This window comes from Zootermopsis nevadensis, unplaced genomic scaffold, assembly GCF_977971745.1.
Source record: "Zootermopsis nevadensis isolate Lab colony 2312 unplaced genomic scaffold, Znev_1.0 Znev_ptg000013l, whole genome shotgun sequence".
NCBI lineage: Eukaryota > Metazoa > Arthropoda > Insecta > Blattodea > Termopsidae > Zootermopsis > Zootermopsis nevadensis.
The window spans coordinates 16,660,210-16,686,194 of record NW_028259145.1 but is presented as its reverse complement, the minus strand read 5'-3'; the positions used below and the strand labels follow the sequence as shown (position 1 = coordinate 16,686,194).

Here is a 25,985-nt window from a genome sequence, read left to right as displayed (position 1 = left end):
ATTGCTCGGAAGTAGTACTATTTTTAAAAAGATTTTTTTAACAACGAAGGAGCAATTAAGTTGGGGCTAATGGCTTAAGAAGGTTGACGAAAGAAGCGGCCGCGGCTTATTTTAAGATACAGTCACGTTTTCCGAAACACCACGAATCGCTGATGACAGCCGATATTAGAGTCGGCACTGTCTCGTACGAGATACAGAAGAACCAGCGAATGCCTTTCGGTTTTGCGCTGCCCTAAGGACAGCCGATAAACGTTCTCTAAATTCTATAATGGATTGGGCCTCCTTCTTTCCTAGTTACAGGTTTCTATATGTAATCTGTTACTGTATAAATTTGCTCTTCCATTCTGTCGATATTTTGGAAATTATTTCGAGAAGTTCACAGACCACAGCAATAGCGCCAATGCACATTTCTGAAAGAACTTGTGTCTGAACTGCTTCCTTTATGGCAAGAAATCCACCATTGCTGGCGCCTAATACATTTCCTCTGCATTCCTTAACTTCTTTTGTCAGGTCATCACTGTCTTCCACAAATCATTCCAATACGATTTTTAAGACAAAAGCTACTCTCAAAGACTCGTTATTTTTTTCATAAATTTTAGGTATGTGTTTTGCCTCCGCGCAGACTGCCACATTTCTTTTAGTTCCATTTACTTTAAAAGGGTCGTATTTTTTATAGCAGCCCTGCTGTTCTCCGAGTCCGTTATGGTCAGTAGCTTGTAGTAGAATCTAGAGTTCATCTCAACCGGTGATGTTGAGGACTTTTACGGCATATTTATTTCCCTTTACAAAAAAGCGTTCAGCAATTTATACCCACACACATGGTTACAAAAGGCATGTGATTCACTGAACGTTTTGTCGTTGTTGCTGAACTGAATTGACCTGAATTATTGCTGAAACTATTATTACTGTTATTGAAGTATGCATTTCTAAAGTGAAACGTTGCTCAACTACTCTGTAACCCACCTAAGAAGTATAACACATATTAAGCTCTATTATTATTGTTGTTATATTTTTATTACTTGTATACACTTATTAGTTTTTGCCTGTCATAAGCCCTCTGCTGTTATAATAACTCTAATAAAGGAATCGAACTGAATTACTATTATTACGTTTTTTAAAAGTAAGAATTACTTCTCATCTTTTTTCAGTTGACTGAGGATAAGGTCCAGTAGTGGGCTTTTATGAACGCGGTAATGAACTCTCAGGTTTCATGCAAGCGGGAAATTATTCACCAGCTGAGCAATTATCAGCTTCAGAGGAACTATACATCATGGACTTACTTAATAATACCAGTATGGTGGCAGTTGGAACTTTTGAAATTGATGTGACACTAGCGTAACTTACGGTAAGTGTTCTGCAGTTGTATGCAGCAAAATACTTCGAAAAATACGTAACTTTTGTTTCGCTTTATGTAGAATGTAAAACAACACGTGTCTGCCGAGGGAAATTACATTTCGGTTTGGGGCGTTCAGTTTAGATGCCGTCTGTTTCATGGTCTCTCTTGGGTCCCGATGTGTAATTATAATATCGTGCATAAAATTCGGTCTTTAGAACTTGCAGTTAGCACACAAGAAGATTGTAAATTGGAACTCCTCCTAACACTTTATGTAGTGTTGAAGGACATATAAATTATGCTTTTATTCCCATGCTTGTTGATGACCTTGACCGCACAGCCTCGCGTTCAAGATGTGTTCCATCTTTCAATGTCGGCATGGTACGGTTGAAAAGGACCTTCTGCATACTCCATTTACCGCGGTCATGTGCTGGCAAATTAATTTGACCGCCCTGGAAACTTCTGGAGCGAACAGAGTAGGATTCAGAGGGGAAGGGGGCGAGGTCATGGTAGGGCGTAAATACACAGCCAGGCGGCACTGCTGTCGGCGTCGCGACCACCAGCTCCAACGTGATATAAGTTGGTTACTAGACTGCTCGCAGTTATTCGTGTTGGAGTAGTCGGTGACAGAGAGGAAGTTGTTCTGTTATCGTAATACCGGTTTGGAAGCGGTTCAAGCCGTCAAATATGTCAGGGCGTAAAATACGGAGCTTCGAGACGCTGATTCTCACCGTCTTCGTCATTGGGATTGTTTTGCCCTCGTCCACAGAGGGATTCTTCTCTTACAACCCCTTTCGAAGAGCCGCGACTCTCTTCGATGGACATGATTTCTGGTCTCAGTTCCGGCAAGGGTAAGTTTCAGGACTTCGTAAAGTTTTCATATTCTAGGTATATGTTGGACAGACTACAATCTCAAATTTTAAACTTATACGTCGTAGTACCTGGTATTTTGGAATTGAATTTTACTACGTCAGAAAATGGGATGCAAAAAAGACAGTGATGCGTATGTGGCGACTTCACAATTACAGTTTGGATGAATGTCGAGCCACAAACGGAGCGCATGAATGTCCAAAATGCAAAGAACAAAACTGGAAAGTTGTGATATCGCTTAGATCGTTTTTGCACAGAGGTGATAGGCTATTCTTGCAGTAATGTGATCTCAGGTAATTGTTGCGAAAAACGTGACCGAGAGACGAGGTGTTCTTCAATGGCGCTAGAGCGTGAAGAACACTAAAAAGGGGAATCTGGCAAGCTGAGCAACTGTTACTTTGCCAAGAAGGACTCTGTTTTATGTAGTCATTTCCAATACAGTAAAGTCATCCACCCACTTCCAGCAAGCACACACAAGAAGACATATTTGTGGGTCGCAGATTTTATTTCTCCAGAATTAAAAGAAGTTCAAGTTTTCAAACACCAAGTCCTGATCATCAATTAATAATAATTTCTGCGTTTCTTGGGATTTCATTGTAAGTCCCTGAAGTTCTCGAATTTGCTACGTGTATGACTCCATGATTTATTTTTGTTTTATGTGTTTGAATTAAAGCTGTTAATTCTTAAGTGTTGTATTCCACGTACGAGGATCAAGCCACTGTCTTACGAATTATAGTTTATAGCCTATGTTTGCATTTTTTTGTAAGATTTGAAGCCTTCTCGGGCGACTGGCATCAACCCTGAAGATGAATTCATTGCCAGTGTCCAAAATAATTCTCATGCTGCCGATCCCCCGAGAAGATTTTAATGGCATTCGCTCTCGTTCATATGGAGTTCTATTAAATAAGGGGTGACCTACAAAAACAAGAAATTAACTAATGCGCATAAAATATTTTAAAAGGATTTTAGAACACCGTACATATCGTCTGTAACATAAGCTAATGGAAGAGAATTACTACGTGCCATAAATTCAGGCTTGACTTCGCATTCATTAATGAATACAATGAGGATCTTCGCTGACGTCACGTACCCCTCATTTGGAAACGACCCAACTGTAAAGACAATAGCGCAGCGTGACAGAAAGCTAAATGCAGCAGCATTTGTGTGTGCGTGTACGTGTGTGAGTGCAGGGACGAGGCAAAAATTAAAATGCAATCGCTCGTTGCAACATCTTTTATTTCCTTATTTTTAATATCCAATATAAATATCGATCATTCATTCCATTCGTCTTCAAGTTCTGTCCTTTGGCCTTCTCCTTATACGATTCTACTTTGGTGGCCAAGAGATTTCTCTGGCTTCCCATTCTTTCTTATCACCGCGTCTTTTTATTTTGTATCGTGCTGTTCGTCCATTTAGTCGTCACATTATTAGCAGCAAAAGCAAAGTCTTTCTTCGTTCATCTCTTGTTCTTGTCATTTATGTCTTTACTCAAGAAACAGAATGCAGACCACATGTTAACGGTAGTTACGTTAAGGAGTTCTTGTACGCCTTTCATAATGTCAACATTTGGCGAAGTCGGCAGTCCCGCGGCACAGTGTTGTCGGAGAAGTTGCCGGCTGTCCACGGGGCGTCAACATCGTAATAACTTAATGAAGGCACTAATTCGCACTTGGGGCCAAGTGTAGTCAAAAACAATAAGACATCCGTTTTATCTGCCAGATGCCAGTGACAAAAACCATTATCTCGTAGTTGTTTGGATATAATACCAATCTATATAATCTAATGATGACAGATAAATTGTATATATTTTTCAGCTTTTAGTATTAATGATTTTTTAGTTCATAATATACTTTTATTAAGAGCTGGGGTAATATTTATATTTAAAAGGTAGGAAGTAACAAGGCAGCGGAGAGAGATGCATAATGCACAGGTTTGTAATTTGTATTATTTGACAAATATTATTAGGGCCATTAACCTAAGGGTTATTCGATAGACGCGGCATGTAGAACGCATAAATTATATAAATAACCGGTTACCTTAAAACTTTTCTCATATCTTCCAGGTGAATGCCGAATACTGGAAGTTCTTGTAATAAGTCACGACCACTTTAAAGCTCACCTTCTTCGAATATCATCGAATCCGCCCTATTAATATAGATTAAAACGTGTTGACTTAATAATAAATACAAATTATAATAGGTCTGTATTTAATTGGTGAAAATGAATTGGCATCTGTAGCAGACAGAGATGCCGTTCTATAATAGTTAATGATCTGTAATGACAGTGAATGTAAGCCGTGTGTGTTACACAAAGAAAATCTTACAGGAGATGCTGTCAAAATATTGCTCAGTGGCTCAAATCGCTACCGTTGGAGTTCGCGTGCTATTTTAGAGTTTGAACTACAATTTTTGATACAGAATGGATCAGTTTTCACATGTTATGCTGAGTAAGAAATACTATAGGAATGTTTTACTCGTCTGTGAAACACGCAGTTGGCGTAGAACGAGAGAAGAGAAACTCTACTTTAAGGATTAAGCTAGTTATGTGGGTTCTGACTTTTTGGGTCACAGTAATGGTTTATGCATAAAGAAGCCTCAGTTTGAAGATACCGAACTATGAAATCACATGATTGTAACGAATTGGAGGGCAGCCAAAATAGAGTATACAATCATTCGACATTCAGCAACTTTGAAGACATTGTTAAAATAATTATCGGAGCTAGTTGTAGGATCAGAAATAAGATTTTAAGATTATAAAACATTTACTGCTTTGTTTTTCTTATGCCTTTTATGCATTAGGGCCTCTAGCCTTTTCCAGTTCAGATCTAACTCTTGAAATAATTCTTTTTTACATATTATATGCTCCCAATGTGACTCGAACCCACGATCTTCGTGTTCGAGCAGTCCAGTTCGTGTACATCTTGGATCGTGATCGACACATTTGCCGTTCCGTGTAGTTTCACGCTGACTAGCAAATGCATTCCGTTACGTTTGGTGTTATTCATTACTCGCTCTCTGCTGCAAGTCCACTTTCGTGGCATGTACCGAGGAGCCTCTATGTGTCTAACGGATGCGGGTTCTTTGCCCTCCTTTGAAATGTGGGTGTTTTTGTGTCTTGTCAATACTGAATAACGGAACGTCAAGCGATGTCATTTAAGGAACGAATAACTGAAGTTGTTGTACCACTGAACTGGAAATGGCATCTTTCTGTAAGAAACTGTCTCTCTCTAGTACTTAAGTGTTGCCCCTACGAGACTGAGGATGCATACGTTAAGATGCCTTACTATACTAGGGAAGTGCCCGGTTCGAATCTTGGCCGGAGAACGGGTTAGCCATTAGAGATTCTCGTGTTTCTTCCTCATTTCTTTCAGGCACATGTCTGAATCGACCCTTTAGGCAGTGTTAACCGAAACATTTATTTCAAATTATTTTCAGGGCCTGTATGAATAATTCAAACCGTGTAGGTTACAATAGCGTTATTTTATTCGGGTATGTTTTGCCATTTCATTTATGTGCTGGTTTCAAATTTCAGAACAGTGAAAATCATTAACACTAGGCGGGATTATGAAAAAAATGGGCATAATTTTTCAGATATTATAAGACCTTTTAGAACAAGATGTGAGTCATACATCCGTGATGCCCTCCCTGCACAGACCCGGGACATAAAAACGTCGGCTTATCCTCGCCCGCAACACACCTCCGGAACAGCTCGGTGCCTAGGATCGTTGTATTGATCTATGGACCCCAAGTTCTGTAGCAATTTTATCAAGACGTCAGCAACAAAAACAGACTTTGGTGGAGCCAGCAGAACCACTCCCTTTAGAAAATAAACTGTATTGAGTAAAGTTGTATTTTTATAACTCAGAAGGAAGTTAAAACGGATTGTTCACTCGTTTTTTATTTTGACACATTCATGCGTTTCTCCAGAAGTGTAACGTTTGCATCTGGGATGGAACAAACGTGTTACACAGTTAATACGGTAGATGAACCCGTTTAATTTAATACTAGACGTGTTAATGGCACGTCACCATACATAATAGAGCCTATAGGTTGTCAAGTTGAATTGATTTGTCATTTGTAAACTCTCTGGACATCTACGCTCGGTCTCCATATTGCTATATCCATTTCCCCTTTGTATTTATCAAAGATATATCACTTTGCACAACTTCAAGAATCTACATTCACAAGTTCGTATTGGTACGAATTTCAGCACATGCTGGCGTTTGTAATTCTGATACAAATAATTATACAAGGGAGCTGATGATCAGTCACGCCTCGTAAACAGGATTTTGTAGGACATCTCTTCGTTTTGAATGATTTAAGATATCATTGAAAGGTATATAAGAATTTTGAATAATTAAGACGTGTTCTCACTTTACAGGTTTGTGTTTGTTAATAATTATTATTTCGTGTTTGAACGAAATGATATGTCTGAATCTGTGTCTCGCATTTTTTCACGACTTCTCGCTGCATACTATGAGGAAACTCGTAACGACACAGATGTTACTGACAGAACAGTCTAGTGACTGCATTCCCAGTTTATCTTACATTATGGTTATGGCGTTGTTAAATAAGCTATATTTTGTTTGAACGCGTCATCCGGATATGAAGTCAGTTATCGACTGTTTTCTGTGGCAGATAAGGACAGGAGAAGTTGAAAAATAACGGAGGGAGTAACAATTAACAGCTGCTTAATGCGACACTGCCGTAGCAAGGCCTGGCATAATCGGTTGGTAGGCATTTTTTCCAGCCGCGGTGGAAAAGTGAGTGATGAAGTAACGTTGGTTAGTTTTTGGTAGACTCATCTGTACTGTTGATTTGCAACTATCAACACATTAAATAATTTTAACCAAAATATAAATTGTTGAAGTTGTGTTTCTTCTACTAAAGTTGTTAAATTTTCATCAACGTTTCTTGATCTGCAGTGTCACGTTACTATGGCAGAGTAGCCTACAGCACGTAAAAGTCATGTTTATAGGCCCTAATCGAGAAGAGATTCTTTACACGCAGTAAACATAGTTGAATTGGAGCAGGTTTTCTCAGACTGCAAACTGTCTGTCAATTGAAGCCATCATTAACACATTTTTTCCTGCTAAAGGAAGACAAAATTTGTGCACGGAACAGCTTTTGTTTTGAAATACGGGATTTCTGTAATGCCGTTGGTGTTCCCGATATATTTAGAGCATTTTCGAAACCAACAATCACGACGTTTTCCTACGTTAGTAACAATCGGCATCCACTTGAACCTAACACAAATAAGCAGTACAACCTTTTTGTTGTGTGTTCATAAAATGTTGATAAGAACTCTTTTATTGCTAACGGTAATTCTAAAAAGAACTATGGACATAAAGCACTTGAATGCTGAACATATTAACACACACGGATGATAGGATGATCAGGTGTGCGACGTGTTATGCCAGGAACCGATTTGTCTTGGTTCCGGCAGCATGTGAATAAATAAAAAGTTTTTTCCTGGCATCTCGTTGTTTTATGTAACTTGCTTCTTAAGCCATGAAACGTCCTGCATTCAACCTTTAATGGTATAAAGTATTAAAAGCGTAAACCGCATCTAATAATTCTGCCAGCTTCACGGATCGACAGTCAAGTCCCTACAATCGTTCGACTGTTGCGACCTCCGAGTTGTGGAGGTTTGGAACTTCTAGGAAGTAGCTAATTTCAGATTTCATAAAAATTCTGCTATATAAATATAACTAGTTGGCCGTCCACGTGACTTTTGAACTGTAAAGCGACTAAAATTGCATGTGTTTTATCTCATCTTCCCCATGGGTACGAAAAAATGTCTTTCCCAACCCATTTCCCTGGATTTGACCTCCTGATCATACTTATGTGGACCACCGAATTATGAAGCTGCCCTTCCTCACGTCCTCCATCCTCCTGTTACTTGCTCCTTCTTTAGGTAGGCATAACTTCTTCTTTATTCATTACTTCGTCCTCACCCATCTCCGTGTTTCTCTTAAGTGACTTGCGAAGTATCGCATTCACAAGTACAATTAAAATTATATACATAATATAGTGTGTAATTAATACATACTTTAATACTTAGGTTGTAGGTAGGAGAAGGGAAGACAAATGGATGCCAACAAACGCACTCTTAAGTTACTCAGGGGTAAAATACCTGCAACGTTCCTGCGGCCAGCCATTTTCGATTTCATAAGACACTGACTGCGGTTAGAGCCCTCTCGATGCACGAAGTTTTGAAAATATCAATAGTCTAATTTCGTTTTGAGAAAATTTTGTGGGGGATGGGGATATTCATGTTATCTTGATCTGTTGTACACGTTTCAGAACTCGTCTTCATCGTAAATTTTCTAGTAAGAATCTTTCGTGTTAAGTGATTTATAGCAAGTTAATTTACTAGAAACTTATGAGGTTCCAGAGTCTTCGTTGTTAATTCTTGCTGATTTGATAATGGTCAGTATGATTCTTTTTCTTCGGAATGCTCGCGGATGTTGTTCTTCCGCGGGTGACCACAGCTGCTTACGGTTTAGTCCTGTGACTGTTTCCTTCTTCTTCTTCTTCTTATTATTATTCTTCTTCATACTGATTAGATCCTTTCATGTGCCGCCTCAGATTTGATTCTGACATTTTGAATAATTTGGACAAGCCGCAGGGCTCTGAAATGTTATTATGAAATATTGTTAACTGTACACCAAATCACACCCCTTGTCGGATATCTTCAATTGTGTATGCAGTATATTTGCAGTGAAGCATATGATGGCGGGGTTTGCCGTGGTGACGACTTGGGGAATCGAACCGAGTAATGTTTCCCATTCCGACTTTCGTGTCGACTTTACACTGGGCTGGACACGTGGCTCAGAACGGGCGAACAAGAAATACATGCAATTTTTCGGCTGGGAAGTTTTTTTGAAAGTAGTTGCTTGCAAGACCCAGAAGAAGATTAACTCTAGTATGGACGGAAGAGTTATAGGCTGAGATAAAATGAACTGGATTGAATTGTCTCAGTGTTACGTCCAATGATGTGATGAAACTTCTGATTTTGTTGCCAGTAGTAATGAATGCTCGACTATCTTGTTTCAGATTCAAGCAGCTTGAAGACGCAGCTGAAGAAGAGGCTCAGAAATTGGAGAGCACCATCAGCCATACAGGGAACCAAAAGAAAGACGAAAGTAGCAGTACGGAACTCCTGGATCCGATGGGCAGTTCTGACATCGGCTTCTCAGGGGGGCTCCTCAGCAACTTGTTTGGCAGCATGGGTGCTGGCTTTGCGATGGCCAGACAGCCATGGTGGAAGGGGTGAGTGCTGTATATTGAAATGCCCCGTTTGGCCGGCCATCGTAAATGAAGTTTTTCTTATCCCCCCCCCCCCCCCCCCAGGCAAATGACTGGAAAGGACCTTCAGTTAGGCCAAGACCCTTTTTCCGAGGTCTTTCCCCATTCCTTTTTTATTGTTTATATTATTTCGGCGTTATTTCATCTTAGCCGCTTAAATGGGATGCTCAGAATAATAAAGGCAGTGGTTTGTTATACTCTTATTAAGAATAGGTCTTCGGAATATGAACTGTACCGTGTGGGTTTTGAATCTTCGAGTTTTAATACCAGAGAGTTGGTTGGGTTAGTTTGGGTTTGATTAGGTTGGGTTTCATTGGGTTTGTTTGGCCTTGTTGAGTTGATTTCGATTTGTTTGGTTAGTTGGATGATGCAAGTAACTCAGATAGTTGCATGTGAAGTTAAGTAATTTTGATGGTGAGTTGGTTGCTATCTCACTCGCAGTGATTGTTCGAGTGATCATTTCAACCACCCCTTGTCCCTCAGCTCATTTCTGGTTTTGCGACTAAAATTCTGTATGAATTTATTGGGTCTTCCATGCTTGATTTTCACACTGTGTGAAGTTTTGTTTCATTCATCCCAGTTACATGTCGAAGCGAATAAAATGGAGAAAGACATTATCAATGAATGTGGCTTGTATAGTGTTACTAGTACGAGGATTAAAATCCTGAGACGTGAAGTTATAATTGTACTGAAGAATGTGTTAGATAGCCTTTTTATTGAATTAAATATTTCATTGCTGAGTAGTACCTAACTTGGTTTAAGAATTGCAAACTAATCTACTTTGCACAAGGAATTAGCAGGTTCAGCAGTAACTGTTCTGACACAGGACTTTGAACTGTTTCAGCAGCAAATTGAGGTAAAAAAAAACTGCAAGTAATACTCTGAATGTGTTGTGCAAGTTAATTCCAATGAATGGGGCTGATAAATAGAGACGTGGTTGTTCTCTGCATTTTCTACGTCTGATTTCTCAGACAGTGTAAAATCGGAATATACGACGACGTTTTCTACGTCTGATTTCTCAGACAGTGTAAAATCGGAATATACGACGACGTTTTCGACCGTGTGCAAATGTACGCGATTCATATCCGCTTGTCTGTTTTATGACTTTTGCGGGCAGTAGAGCTTAGGCGTACATCCATACAAACGTAAATAAACACCACTAATAGGCCTATTACGTATATAATGTACATATACTCATATGAATGTAGCATATATGCGCATACACGGACACATACATACGAGTACTTCATTGAGTGTACTGAAAAATGTTGCGTCTACGTGGCATTGAACCCCTGTCATTCATCTTGTAGCCAGTCAGACCGTGCCGACGAAGCTATTCCAGGTCATAAATAACCTGCCTAGTAGAAAATCGTATAGGTACATCGCAGTATTTATTTTGTACAATTTCCTCTATTGTACGCTTCGTTAATTTCTTTTCTTTTTCTTTCTTCTAGTATTTTTCCTAAATTCTTTTCAGCTACCTGACTGCAAAGTAACTGTGTGAACGGTTTCTTTGTATTCTAAATGGTTTACCCAATTCGCGGTGGTGGAGCTGCTAATGAACCTAATGCACTTTACAGATGAGATGAAGCAATGCCACAACATGGAACTGGAAGACCTGTATCGATATACAAAAGTCGTTAAGCCATGACAATGAACTTCGGAAATTTCCATGATGAAAACCCCAGAACAGAACTTCAGAAATTTGAGTTTCGCACGGTGACGAGAATGGAGATGGCTGCCTTGTGGGGTGTTCCACCGTGTAGTATGGTAGATATTGATCGACGTTTTAGAGGAACTTACATCCTCCATCATCCGCCACCTTGATAATAGAATCGGTAAACTCCTCTGAAACGTCATTCGGTATCTAGTAGGCTACACGATGCAAGATACAAGAAGACAGTCATCTTCTGTACATATGAAAGCCGGTACATTTATGTTTGCCCGGAAGACAAGACCTGCGCAAAAAACTTTCAAAACTTGTTTTGTAGTTAAATGGTATGGAATCTGCAAAGGTTCGCGTTAGCAGTCTACATCCTGTAACGAGACAACGTGCGCTTTGTACCGGAACGTAATTAATTGGGACAGGTACAGAGCACAAGAGATTTATGATCGTGGGCCAACACGCAGGAGACTAAGTAGAAATTGAAGCCATTTACGAGCGTTAACTTATGTATCAGGTGAGGAAACTGGGTGTTCAACGGTCATTACCCTGGTATAACTTTTAACAGTAAAACCAAACCGTAGTTAATTCATAAGAAATAAGACCTTTACTCTAAGCCTGTTTAATTTACTTTTCCCTCCTCACGTCATACCTACAAACGAATTGTGTCTCCATGTGTGTCCCGTTACGTCCTGTGCATACAAGCCAGAAACCCGTATGCATCCGTGGCGATCTCTCCCGAAGACAGAGAAGGCAGAGGGTGTTGAAGAAGGCCGGTCGTTGACCTTAGCGGAACCTTCATCGCCATGACTGAGGTGCAAGAACTGCAACCATGCAAGTGGTCTCGAGGTCTGCTTTCTTGAGCTAACAATAAGTGTGCAGTAATAAGAAAGAGAAATATCACGACGTCATCTATATCTGCAGTTTTGGTGGGACAAATGTTCGACAGTCTTGGAGCTCTTTCTACGTAAACGTAGGCCGTATTCTTAAAGTTAGGCAGTAGGCGGAGACATCAATGATAAAACGTGTGAAGTTGTCCCTGAGTTAAATGAAAGCGCTACACCATGATGACGTATAGGATAATGAAGGTGAACGGTTGGCTTCTTCCTCTATCTTTAATTATCTGCTACCGATCCCCCAGTGCATGTTGTAATGAAGGCTCAGTAGGCCCTGAAACCGTTCTGGAATTGGTGGCGAAGACAAAATCCCTGCCCCTGGAAAGTAGATGATCGAGTTTAATTTTGGTTCGATAGGTTAGACGTTACATGAAACCTCCCAGATACGAAGCTAACCACTGCACCACCACGTCTGGTCTCAAGTATGATAGGATATCCGGTCTGTTTTAATTATAGAAGTTATGTAGTATCGAATGAGATGGAAGAAATCGTAGCGCATTTCGAGGTGCAATTACGGCATCTATTTCTAGGTACCTGGGGCAGACAACAGATATTCGTAGTTAACTGGTCCAGTTTCCGAACGCGGTACCTTCCGAATACGAGTGTAGTATGGTACCGTTACACGAACCTGTTTGGCGTCTGAACTGAGGTCCGAGAATTGTTTCTTGACTGCAAGAAGAACGAAATTAACTATCAAAATATTTGATTGTATTAATGAACTTTTCGAATGTTAACTTTTTTTGTTGGAATTGTGATCTTGATGTGTTGTTTTACTACCAAACTTGTGTTTATGTGATAGAGATACTCTATTATAAGCCTGAAGTAATTTATTGCCCGTTGAATGTTTTAATGCTTGAAAGTGGCACATGACCCTTAACCCTGGAGTGCAGTGCTAATTCTTATCAATATCCCGAAGACTAGTAAGAAACACTTTCTTCTTTGTTTAGATAACTGTTCTTCTATCAAAAGAAAAGTAAAACAAATGTTCTTAACCACTGACACCGTTTGCTTAGTTAGCAGAGAAAGATCCGAAGGGTGGGGGGGGATAGGCCTATGTCAAGCGAATGAAATGTAATGTTACGATTATCAGCGCATGAAGCCCTTTTAGGGGGCATACCATTTAGCACGTTACATAAAATCCAGTGTTTTGAGAGAGGACAGAGTGATAATTGTAGAAACAAAGTAGCTGTTTTGAAACGACGGTGGGTTGGGGTGGGGGGATATTAGCGTCACCACGTCAGTTATCTCTGCTCGTTATGAACAAGTGACCTCGAACTGGGGTGAAAACTGGAGTTCTGTCTACGATATAGCCTTCTATAGATGAAGACATGTGTTTTTGCTGTACAACAGCGGGCGGTGTTCCATTTTCGACTTGTAGTACACATAAAATCACTTACTGTTTTTCTGCAGCCAAATTAGGCACTGTCTTCTGGGTTGCGCTGTGTAGTCTGATAAAATTTTACCGACGTTTCAGAGGAGAGGTGCTTGCTGTCTCAGTCATCAGGGCGATCAAAACGAAGAGAATGTTGATCGCCGTGATGATGAAACGTCGATAAACTTCTACCAGTCTACATGGCGCAACAACTACAAAGACAGCTATCGTCATCGCAGAATTAGTCTAGGGGGACTGAGGAAAATCTCGATGACCGTTAGTGAAAAGAGGAATTAGTATAATAGAAACCTTACTAAGCCGTTTTGTTAAAATTTATTAAGATGTTTCGGCGTTTTAACGAAAACATTTTCGATGACAGTGCCGTTTAAGGGGTGTTTGACCCTTCCTTCCTACCACAGTTTAATGCTGTTCCAGGCATTCCTACAATTCATTTCTGCTGTTATTGGCATGAAATTCCGTTACTGATACGAACGCACCACGTAACATAATTTCTCATGCATCTGCTCATCGTGCGTCTTACTTGATTTTCTGTTTCATCGAAGTTTCGGTCTCCCTATAATTATTCTTTTCGCGTAATGTCATTTATGAAATCTGTGAGAATGTGCTGATGGGTGAGGCGAGAAATTAATACAGAATTCTGGAGGGGAAACCTCTTGAGAAACATTCACTTGGGAGACCAAGCAGGAAATAGGGGAAGGAAAATTAATTCAAGGAAGGCAGTTTTCGAGGATGGGAGTTGGCTGTAGTTACGTTACTAGTTGAACTGAACCTTCGGTTTGTGATGCCAACTGTTTGTTCATATAATAAGGTCATTCGTTGCTTAGAAACTTGGTCGGAAACTGTTATACACTCTCATATTTGTTACTTCTGAAACAAAATACTTACACTTACACGTTGAACCATTTCAATTACCGATACCAATGTACTTGAAATTATTGATAACGAAGTAAATTATATACATTGAATTAAAAATGTGCAAATAGATGTCCAGTTACCATGAAACGTGCTACTGATAAACTAACTCATGTTCATTAACAAACTCTCGTTTGCACTGTCACATTCATCAAGATATTATATTCCACCTATCCTTGCCATTCCGTTGTTTACATGCTCTGTTCTCCTGTAGCGTAGTGCAATTTTGCTGCGTTTAAAATTACCTCATCCGTACCCCTGTGGTTGCTTACAGTGTTCCTCGAGCAGTGTTTAAGCACATGATCAAGAATATTACTTCAGCATTTGGGGAGTCGGTAAATCTCCATTCATTCTTAACCTGGGTTCAACATCGGGGAAAGAGTCCTGGTAGTTGATTGGGTGGGACCAAATGGCGTTACTTTGAACTGTCCTGACTCGTCTCGCAGTGTTTGGCGTTTTAATGAGGAAGTGGCACGCTAAATGTTTTTTTTAGCGCCCTTGATATCAGCAGTTGCCACTGACATAAATTAAGAGACTCGTGTAGTGGGCGCAATAAATTTTAATTGCAAATGTCACAGTATTAGATATTTTTTAAACTGTAGCACTCAGAAAATATAAATCAGCGGCGCATCATTTATCTTGTTACGACCTTTCTGCTCGAATTGTGTTCCTGTTGCTTTTAATTTGTAGGATTTTTATCGACCTCAAGTCAGTCGTAGAGTTTTTACAAGGTCGATAAGATAACTGAGTGGTGAATAGGGCGGGTCATTGCCAGTACCATGATGTTGGCTTACTAACACTGCCATACCACCATCGAACACAGTGATGAGCCAGTTCCATCCACCTGCAATCCTTAAAACAAATCTTTTTTTGACTCTATCTTTTCCATTTCCTTTCTGGTCTTCCAATTGGGCGATTTCGAAAAACGTTTCTCCTTGAAAAATTGTATGAAGATATCCCAGTGTTTTCCTGGAAGGACTGAAGAAAATAATGAACATTTTTGGCAGGATAGATGACAGCTGATCACAAGTTGAACCACAGATCTATTACTCAGTAGAGAAAAATGTTCTGTATTTTAATTAATTTATAGTTTCATTAGGAGATGTTGTTAATAAATCCTTTGAAAGTGTTACAACGTTCACATATTTGGGAACAAAACAAATCAAAATGACACTCATGAGGAAGTTAGGAGGAGACTAAATTCCGGAAATGTCTGCTACTTCTCAGTTCAAAATATTTTGTCTTCCCGTCTGATTTCTAAGAACCTGAAAATTAAAGCATACAAAACAATAATCTTGCCTGTTGTTTTGTATGGGTGCGAAACATGGTCTCTCACTCAGAGGGAGGAACACAGATTGCAGGTGTTTGAGAATCGGGTGTTGAGGAGGATATTTGTGCCTAGGAGAGAAGACGATGGGGCATAGAGAAAACTGCATAATGATGAGCTTAAAAATCTGTACTCCTCCCCCAATATTGTCAGGGTGATTGAGTCGAGAAGAATGAGATGGGCGGGGCATGTAGCGCGCATGGATGGGATAAGAGGTGTGCACCGGGTACTGGTTGGGAAGCCTGAGGGGAAGAGACCGCTGGGGAGACCTAGACGTAGATGGGAGGATAATCTCAGGCGGGATCTATGGGAGATAGGAGTTGAAGGAGACTGGATTTTGTTGGCCCAGGATAGGGTCCGATGGAGGGCTTTGGTTAATTCGGTGATGAACCTTCGGGTTCGGTAAGCCATCTAGTTAGTTAGTTAGTTAGTTATTAGCAGATGTTATTTTCACTCATTTGCAAACTAGGATGACTCAGAATTAAGTAATGTCCCACAGGAAAAGTACATTGCATTTTTATTTCCAAGTTGATTGATATGTTTTGACACATAGAAGAATTGTATATTCACAATTCCATTAATTGATGCAACCGATTTGTCACTTGCTTCACATTCTGGTTGTCCGACCATCTCCTGGTTTAATCCTGCCATCATCATCAGTGTATATGAGTAACATACTATTCATTCAAAAGCTAATTACTAAGAAGTCATAAACTCACATACAACATTTCATATCATTTTAGGAACAAGTTCTTCAGAACATACCGAATTTGCTACGTGACTAAAGAGGTCTGAAAATCAGCTTGTCCCCCCACCCCCAAGAATTCATTACTTCTTATAAGGACAAATGTATTTTCTTTTTTATAAATGTCAAGACGGAATTTTGTGCAGTGGTAACTCGGACTGTGGCTTTAGTGATCAGTGTTGATATTGTACTTGTTCAGGCCTAATGTGTGTGTGGAACGTGAGGAGATAGATGAAAGCCAGCATCTCAACCACACAGATGAAACTTCTGGTACAAACGGCGACGATGAAGAAGGCGGTCTGTTCGGCTCTTTCCAATTCTCCAGCTGCCAGCAAACAGATGTAAAATATACATGTACGACTAAGTAAGTACATAGAGTGCTGTTAATTTTTTTTCAAATTATGGAGGTTAATATTGGATATAGGAAAAGTTATTTCATATCATATAAAAGTCATAGTATAATTTGATACTTCTTTCTACTGAGAAAAATCTTTCATGCAGAAATGCGATATTTGGATGGATGAAGTTCGAATTTCAGACTGCTGAAAACAAAACCAGAAACCAGTAACCTTTAAGAAACTAACAGGAGAGTAAATTTTTATGCATTGTGTAGTAACTTGTATTTTTTACTGTGCAGGATTCGCAACCATGGAATTCGCAAGACTTTCGTTGTGAAATACCAATGCTGTCATGGCTTTAGACGAGTTGAAGAGAAACCAGGCTGCTCAGAGGGTAATAGAAATTAGAAATTGTTAAATTTGTAGCGTCTTATTGACTGCAGTGGATTAAAAGAACAGTTTAAAGAGAACCTTGATATATATATATATATATATATATATATATATATATATATATATACACACACACACACACACACACACACACACACACACACACATACAGGTAGCCATCGATTTACGCCGGGGATGCGTTCCTGGACGAACCGGCGTAAATGGAATCGGTGTAAATTGAAACTCTTTTATAATGTAAATCAATGGGAAGTCAATGATATGTGTTCCCAAACATTGACGAGTAATATAATGGCTTTACATTTAAAGCTCTGAAATAACGTAAATAAAATAAAGGGAATTTAAAAAATATATTTTATACACTTACAATCGGCAATTCGTTGGTCCCCGCGATTGACTGTGATTCTTTCATGTGATTGATGTTTACAGTCATCTCTGCTGTTATGCGATAGTTGCATTCATGTAAGACGCCGACCTATAGAAAATCGCGTAGTAAAAATAACCCCGGTACCCCCGCAGAGATTAAATTAGTGCTTTGAAAGTTTAAAGCGCCAGGACTGAAATTACATAAGAGCAAACTCGCATTTGCAAAAGTTTGAATTTCACAAACAGCTTTTACCGATCCATCGATCTCATTGGAGCAAATTCGCGTTGACGAAACATACGTAATTGCAGAGATGACTGTATTTATAATTTTTATTCAGAATCAGCAATGTAAGAATTACGATTTAGTAAAAGAATCATTACGAGATACATTGTAAAACGTTATAAATAATAGTAAAATATATTTTTTCACTTTTTGAGTTGCTTGTTTCAAAATCGGCGTTAATCTGAATCGGCGCAAATCGAGGGCGGCTACCTGTATATTAAATTCATATACATGGCGGTAAGAGACTGTCAATTTTCTTACAGTACACTTGAAGAGTCTACTGGAAACTGCAGCTGATGTTGGAGCAAAGGATTTTGTGCAGCTTGTACACACTTCTGGTCTGGAAGAGAAGACAGCTGCCAGCAATTTGACACTCTTTGTTCCATCTGATGATGCTGTTCGTGATTTCACTGATAGTTTGCAGGAGGCAGTAAGTATATTGTATATACAGAATTACCTTGCATCAGCGTGATTTTCTTGCAGGTTCCTATTTATCCCTCGTCCAAGGAGTCCTACCGAATGTCCATAAATCGAGCCAACGTAATGTTGGGACCCGCAGTGCTCAGGAACTTGAAGAACGGGTCGTTCCCAGTATCCCAGTAGAAAATCACCTTCTTCAGGACATAAATGTTGTTGTAATATGAATTTGATAAGATGAATATTTATACAGATAATAGCAGATTACCCATAACCATTCATTTAGTACTGCTTTCACTGGCTGTTTAACTTTACTTATGTGATTTGGATCTTTTGTGAGAGTATCACATTCGTACATTGTTTCAGAATCAGGTGGAGTTCTACGTTCCGCCCGCATTTGCTCGCAGACGACGTGAAACTGGTATGGAGGGTACCAGTATGCGGGACATTGTTCTGGGCCACATGGTTCCAGGTCTCTATGACATGAGCGAGCTTGTAAATGAACAGGTATGGTTATTTATGAATTATAGTGGAATTATGTGGATTGTGGTCTGTTGGTCTTTGGACAAAAGAGTGGGTAAAACAACAGTTGAAGATTTCTGTCTTCTGGGTTGTTGCGCTATGTAGTCAGATGAATCGCCCTGATGACGGAGGCAGTATGACCTCTGAAACGTTGGTGAACATCTGCCAGACTACACAGCGCAACAATCCAGAAGACAGAAACCTTCATACTCATCGCCCTGATGATGGAGGCAGTATGATCTCTGAAACGTTGGTTAACATCGACCAGACTACACAGCGCAACCACCCAGAAGACAGAAATCTTCATACTCATCGCCCTGATGACGGAGGCAGTATGACCTCTGAAACGTTGGTAAACATCGACCAGACTACACAGCGCAACAACCCAGAACACAGAAATCGTTATACTCACCGCTGTGAAAACCTCAAATCTTACAAAAGGAATTAACTGAACTAAATGAAGATGTTCAAAGAAAGTGGGAGAATATATGATTGTTAGTGAATGGTGAGAATGATCAAATGTTCAGTATGCTATGAAAATGTTAAGAAAATGAAAGAATTTCTCTAAAATAGTTAAGGAGAGTCTAATCAGTGATGCAGCATTTGAGCATGTCACAGGGACACCTTGAAGGATTTCAGAAGTGTTCAAAAAGAAATTCATTATGGCAGAACTGCTAGTAGGAGTTTGTAGATTCAGGAGGAGACTATTTTGAAGGGGTGGAATGATTTTATCCTTCATATATCTACTTCTTTTTATATTAATCTAGGAACTTTGAGGTTTGTAAATCGAAAGACGTTGAATTTCAGGGAATAAGCGTTTTCATTTCAGGTTTTGTACAGCGACAATGCAAACAGCTCTGTAAGAGTGAACTTTTACCATGCTCCTGGTGAAAGACTGATGACGGCAAACTGTGCGAGACTCACATCTGTAAATAACTATGCAACCAATGGCATTGTACATGTTGTGGACCGAATGATCCGCCCCGTTACTAAAACTCTTGCTCAGCTCCTCGCACAAGACAGCCAGTTCTCCGTTTTCATCTCCTGTAAGTATGCTTTAACTCCTTCAAGAGTAGTTATAGTCAAGAATGCACTTCAATAAAATATATTATGAAATTAAATTAAGTTAATCATTTTATTTATCAAGAATATTGTTGTTGACGAACAGTTTCATTTTGCAGTACTTTCAAAGAGTGGCCTGCTTCAGACACTGAAGGAACCTGGTCATGTGACCATCTTTGCTCCAACTGATTCTGCATTTGAGAAGCTGGATCCGACAGTGCGTTCCAGACTACTGGATGGAGAGGCATGTGTTGGAAGTAAGTCCTTTGCTTAGACATGTAGTTTGGTTAATTACAGGAACAACCAGATTTATACGTACATGTTATTAATATGTTTAAGACGTGAAAGACGTTTTGAAACAGTGAGAGTTCAAAATATATAATTATTTTCAGTCTTATCATAAAAACATTTTCTGATGAGTAATTTCGTTGATATTTTGTCCTAGATGAACAGTTTAACTGTACAGTTTTTTAAAAAATGTATTATTTATTTATTATTTATTTTTATTCATTTTTATTGTTTATTTGTTTTTATTTATTTTTATTATTTATTTATTTTTTGCAAAGCCATATTATTTGAATAAGGTATGATGAACTGCGATATTTGCCCATTTCTTTTCAGTACATTTTAAAATCATCCTGCTACTATTCCGCTAGACTTTAAATGCAGATTACTAAAGTAATGACAATCAGAACTAGAAGTTACAGTCCAAGTTAGCAATGTAGGTACGTTATTTTATCTTTAATAAATACAGTGCTGAAGTTGAGACATAAGAGCTACTCTACTCTGTGTCCAGTCAGAAATGTACAAACAATCCCATTTCTTTCTCTTTGCTGTGTGAAACACCAATTTTTTTTTACACATTGTGTAAATAGAAACACATTAACTCCATGTTTGATCAAAAAACTATTACAAATTTTATGTTTATTTAGTTAAAGGATTACACAGATACAGAAAATGGTATTTTCTTTGACCACACTTACTAACTCACAACTCTGATACCTGAGTACCTTCAAGCTTGAAGATACGTACAGCGTGTTGAAATGTGATGATTTTACTGGAAAGCTGTCACCCTTATGCCAAAAAATATTTTTCTCGTGAAAGTTTGTTGAGTCTGGCCATCTCTGATTTTTAGATGTTCTTCGACACCACCTGATACAACATTCTGTGTGCTCTGCTGCGATCCAGACTCGTCTGATGACGGTCAATATGGATGGTGATACTTTGAGTCTTGAAAGAAGACCAGATGATGGCAAACTCTTTGTCTCTGGCGTACAGATTGTTGCCAAAGACGTAGTTGGTACTAATGGAATTATCCATGTCATTGATGACATCATTATGCCAGACTCTGGTGAGCAGAGGAATGTTATATTTTGAAATTTGTTTACAGCTTTAAGAACATCTTAGAATTATTAAGCTTCTTTGTAATGAAAGTAAGTTAATTAATGTGATTTTATGTGACCATAGTGCTGTTGTAGCTTCCTGTTAGATACGAGCGTGGTGGCAAAAGCCTGCCTGAACAATTCTGAACAGAATAAAATATAATTTATACCTGTCCATGTTCTATCAAACAGGCAATATTGGACAAGGGCTAAGATGCATAAGCTAGTAGAAAAATTTGATGATACTCTACAGAGTGTATTATTGAATAACTATTCTGTATGGAAAGCAAAGATAACAAGGAAAAACTGAATATTAATTAAAATAAATAATTTCAGCTCGTCCAGTCACTGGAGTGTTGGCTAGTCACAACCTCACTACATTCTTGTCACTTCTGCGTGAGGCAGGATTGGCCGAATCACTTGATTCAATGAAGAATGTTACAATGTTTGCCCCAACCGATGAAGCCCTTGCAAGACCTGAATCAGTTTCTGAGCTGGAGAAGCTTAGAACAGACAAGGACAGACTTCGTGACTTACTGCTGTACCACACAACAGGGCCTGAGGTGCAGTTGTGTGACTTTTCAAACGATAAGGAACTCAAAAGTGGCCTTGCAGACCAGTCTATTCGTATCAATCTTTATGCTACGGTAAGATTGAGGAATGTTTACATTTTAGATCTTCTTCTTCTATGGCTCTCCGGTCCGTATTCGGTCCATGGCCTCCTCAATTCTCCTCTTCCATTCGGTCCTCTCTTAGGTCCGTCTGTCCGAGGCTTTGATTGAGGTTTCAAAACATCTTCCTTTTTACGGTGCAAGGTTGCTAGCCTTGCGACCAACCCCCAACCTGGAGGACCAGGGTACCTGTCTTAGTCTGACCTCTCCCCCTCGACCAATCTGGCTAGGGAGGTCCTACCAGTAGCTATGCTACCGCCAGAATAGCTCTTGGGGTCACTGAGGTATTCAAGCCCCACCACCACGACAAGGTGCAGGTACCATTAAGTGGGGAAGAGGACGTCTTAAGCTAGGCTATATCAAGTATTTGTTACTGTTGCTATCATCATTCAGTATCATCACTATTGTTATTATTAGAGTTGTTAAAAGAATGGGCAATGAAATTTAAGTAGGCTTTGTGGCATTTATAATGACGGTATTTTAAAAAATGTTGGTATACGCTTATCACAACATTCATATTGAAACACCTATCCATGATATGTTGTCGTTATGCATTCAATCTTGTGTCCCTGTTCAAATGTAATGTATTTGAGTCTATTGTATTGTGTCTTGGATTTGGACATGTAGGTTATGTTGTGATTTGTGTTTATTTGTAATTTAGTTTCAGGCAAATATAACAAATGTTTATTTTATTCAAACACACGTATCACATCTTACTTTTCACAATGTACAGCTGTTTTTGTTGTTGTTAATTTTCACTTTTTGCTTATGTTGCAGTTACCATTCTTTACTGGTGCAGTTACAAGAGCAACTGCCCAATGTGCACGGGTAATAAACTTCGACAATCGGGCATGTGGAGGAGTTGTCCATGAGGTAGACAAGTTACTAATGCCACCTACTGGTTCAATCCTGGAACTTATTGAGAAGGGAGACAACTATACTCTGCTCAGGAAAATTATTAAGGTAATGGTAATGTCCAGTAGCATTATTAAAAATATGGCAAAATTCAGGAGATTCATATTTTTAGACTCTTTCATATAACTGTATTGTGCCTTAGAATGTTTGCATGTACAGTTGTAATGTGCAGTTATTTAAAGCTGAATTTGAAAGGCAGAATAGCATGAGTACAGGGATTAATTATTTCAATTTCCAAATATTTGCAGTGAGGTCAGTGCTGGCTTTCATTCAACTGACTGGATTATTTTTCTTTATTAACACTGAAACTCTTTGCCAGACCTAATGCTGTTGATTGTAGTGCAATTAAATGTATCAGAAAACCTGAAGGGAAGAAAAGATCACTTGGAAGACCTAGGGGTATATGTGAGGATAATATTAAAATGAAACTTTGTTATGGGGGTGCAGACTGGATTTATTTGACTCTGATTAGGGACCAGTTGCAGGCTTAATGTGAACATGATAATAAACCTTTTGGTTCCATAAGAAGCAGGGAATTTGTTGACTGGCTGACTGACTATTAGCTTCTCAAGAACTAAATTCAGTGGAGTTGGTTAATTAGATACTTTAATGTACCCTTCTGTGTTTAATTTACTACAGTGAAGGTCATGAAGGCAATTTAAAGTACCGTCTCAGCTTCAAGATACAGTAAATCTAAGTTACATGTTTATTTTTCGTAATTATTCAGTTGTTTGTTGCAGGGAACTGGGCTGGAGGACGATTTGAGTGGAGATGGTCCATTCACATTCCTTGCCCCAACAGACTCTGCTTTCTATAAGCTTGAAGAAGAGGATCTTAAGACTATTACTGAAGACAAACACCTGGCCGCAAGAGTTCTGCGTCAGCACCTTCTTCCAGGTAAGATATAATAAACATTTACAGATGCACATAAGCATGTAATTACTGTTGGATTTCTTTGATACTGCAATTTTTGTTCATAAAAGTGTGTAACTACAAGCTAGGGACTCCAATTTTATGCGAGTAATGTCAAACTGTCTGCATTCATGGATCTGAATATTACGGTTACAGAGGCCCTTTGCTGTACGGGTGTGAGTGCCACCTCCTGGCCGTTTACCAATCGCGTCGAGACGCTCGGTGGAAGGTCCGTAGCTGTTCGAAGAGATCATGAGGGGCGAGTCCATATTGGCAGTGCTATGGTTCAAGATTGTGATATTCCAGCCACCAATGGCATTATTCATTCTGTCAACAGGGTATGTAATAATTGCTAGAAATTATTTTCTTCAGTTTACTTCATTCAGTTTCAGCAGCCTTTGGTAAACTGAGTGAAAACAGAGGAGTAGTGAGAAGTGTGAGAATGTGCCTTTTACATAATCATAAGCATGAATAAACAGACGAACTCAAGAGGAAACAGTAGTTTGAACCTCAGAGCCAGTCTAAAAACATGTACTAAATCATACTATTTGCCATCGCCACAACCACTTTTGTCACACCATTGCTACGTTTGTAATTGTAATTTTCGTGAAAAATGTCCATTTGGAAGACCGAGGAGGAGAACTTAAGGAGATAGGTTATTATAATTAGGGGTAGAAGCAGTTGGCTTTAATCAATTAGAAAATATCCTTGCTGAAAAGTCTGCAGTACCAAGTAAGACAATGATCTTATGATCTCTTTATTGTTTGCTTTTAGGTTATGGTACCACATGGTAACAAGCACAATGGATCACTCCAGAAATTTGGGAATCCCAATGTTGAAGTTTTCCTGTATGGACTGTAAGGTTTCTTTAATCTTTTTAAAAGCTTTTTAGATACCATTATATGTTCACTGTTATCAGACATTTGTCATGTTACAAATACTTGTTGTTTGCTTTTAATGACTGAAAATCTAATCCAGTAACAGACACAATTTATGTTCTAAACTATGTTTGTATTTAAGATTCTTAGTAAGTATTCTGAAGAAATTTTTAATTTAAATTCTGAGCAGGTATTTAATAAATTATCAACTTTAGTGTGGTAGTCAAATACTGCATGCTTATTGTCAGATTTATGTTTATATCATGTTTATAATAGAGCAGGTGTGCCTGACTGTAATGCTGTATGAAAACATTGCATAGATCAGCTGGGATTTTTTTAAATGTCGGTCTTATTATGATTGTAAGAATGACTATACAACCAAAGGATAAAAATGAAATGTTCTTTTTATGAAAATTGATAGGGTAGAAACTGGGGAGGGGGGATAATTAATTTATGTTTACTGCAGTCGGACTGAGACAGACAACTTGGTTACCGCACAACATCTTTATGTATAATTGTATGCTATGCAGACACTTTCTTAGTGGATCAATAGCAGTAAGTAATAAATATATAAATACTTTATATTATTTGTTGACATGTCTTTGAAAGTTACACAGAACATGTTGTACAGAGCCAGTGTTTGACAATTTACTGAAAAGTATTGTACAAGCAAGTGATGGTACCAATAAAAGCATATTTTGTCTTAGTGTACTTTGTGTGTAATTATGTTTTGTGGATCCTATTTCTATTCTAATAAAGCTTTATAACGTTTTTAATTTTCTTTTGGGTTATTTGATACCTACAATACTGACTTAGAGCACACCATACCCTCTTTAAAATAATAATGAAGTAGGTCATGTGTTCAGTATTTTGTTTATGAAACTTTTTGCATAACAGTCTGTTTTATAAAACAAATGTCCTTCATAGTCCTAGAGAGGTTTATCCATCCTAATTTTGTTCTATGGTGGTACTATATCATATTGTAATTTAAGTTAACTTACTGAAGAATGTGCTGGATGAAGATGGGCATAATTAAGTCCTTGCAGCACCAGTATGCCTCACCATCATGATTGTTGTAAGATACATTGCTTATGATAGTAAAGTCTGTATCCTGCCAAGAACCATCATTTAAATCCTACAACCATCATTTACTTCTACAAGGGTAGAGCATTCATGTTAACAATATTTGCCCATCTGACATTTTCATATCCTGTTTACTGGATAAGATGCAATAAGTGTAAGCCTCAAGAATTACATATGTACTCACTTTTACCCTAAAGATGGAATAAGCACTGCTGTGAGATTTTAGGTTTTGTGGCGGTAGTGGTGTAGAGTGGTTGGTAGATACATCTACACAGCAGAGGAACCCAGAAGACCTCT

The 25,985-nt window shown here is 38.8% G+C and overlaps 1 protein-coding gene across 1 annotated transcript; it reads left to right on the top strand.

Moving 5' to 3' along the window:
• The first annotated feature begins 1,908 nt into the window (after positions 1 to 1,908).
• LOC110837567 (transforming growth factor-beta-induced protein ig-h3) lies at positions 1,909 to 25,316 on the top strand. Its single transcript, XM_022079821.2, has 14 exons — positions 1,909 to 2,184; positions 9,261 to 9,476; positions 16,648 to 16,812; positions 17,086 to 17,180; positions 18,110 to 18,276; positions 18,630 to 18,770; positions 19,615 to 19,831; positions 19,967 to 20,104; positions 20,983 to 21,198; positions 21,566 to 21,876; positions 22,678 to 22,863; positions 23,556 to 23,712; positions 23,884 to 24,065; positions 24,502 to 25,316. The coding sequence occupies exons 1-14, from the start codon at positions 2,021 to 2,023 to the stop codon at positions 24,586 to 24,588; spliced, it is 2,442 nt and encodes an 813-aa protein (XP_021935513.2). The 5' UTR covers positions 1,909 to 2,020; the 3' UTR covers positions 24,589 to 25,316.
• Positions 25,317 to 25,985: the final 669 nt, after the last annotated feature.

Coding starts and splice junctions, on each gene's coding strand:
- LOC110837567 (XM_022079821.2), top strand. CDS start 2,021: ATGTCAGGGCGTAAAATACGGAGCTTCGAGACGCTGATTCTCACCGTC. Junction 19,832..19,966: donor GTTCTCCGTTTTCATCTCCT/GTAAGTATGCTT, acceptor TTCATTTTGCAG/TACTTTCAAAGAGTGGCCTG. Junction 22,864..23,555: donor TGCTCAGGAAAATTATTAAG/GTAATGGTAATG, acceptor TGTTTGTTGCAG/GGAACTGGGCTGGAGGACGA.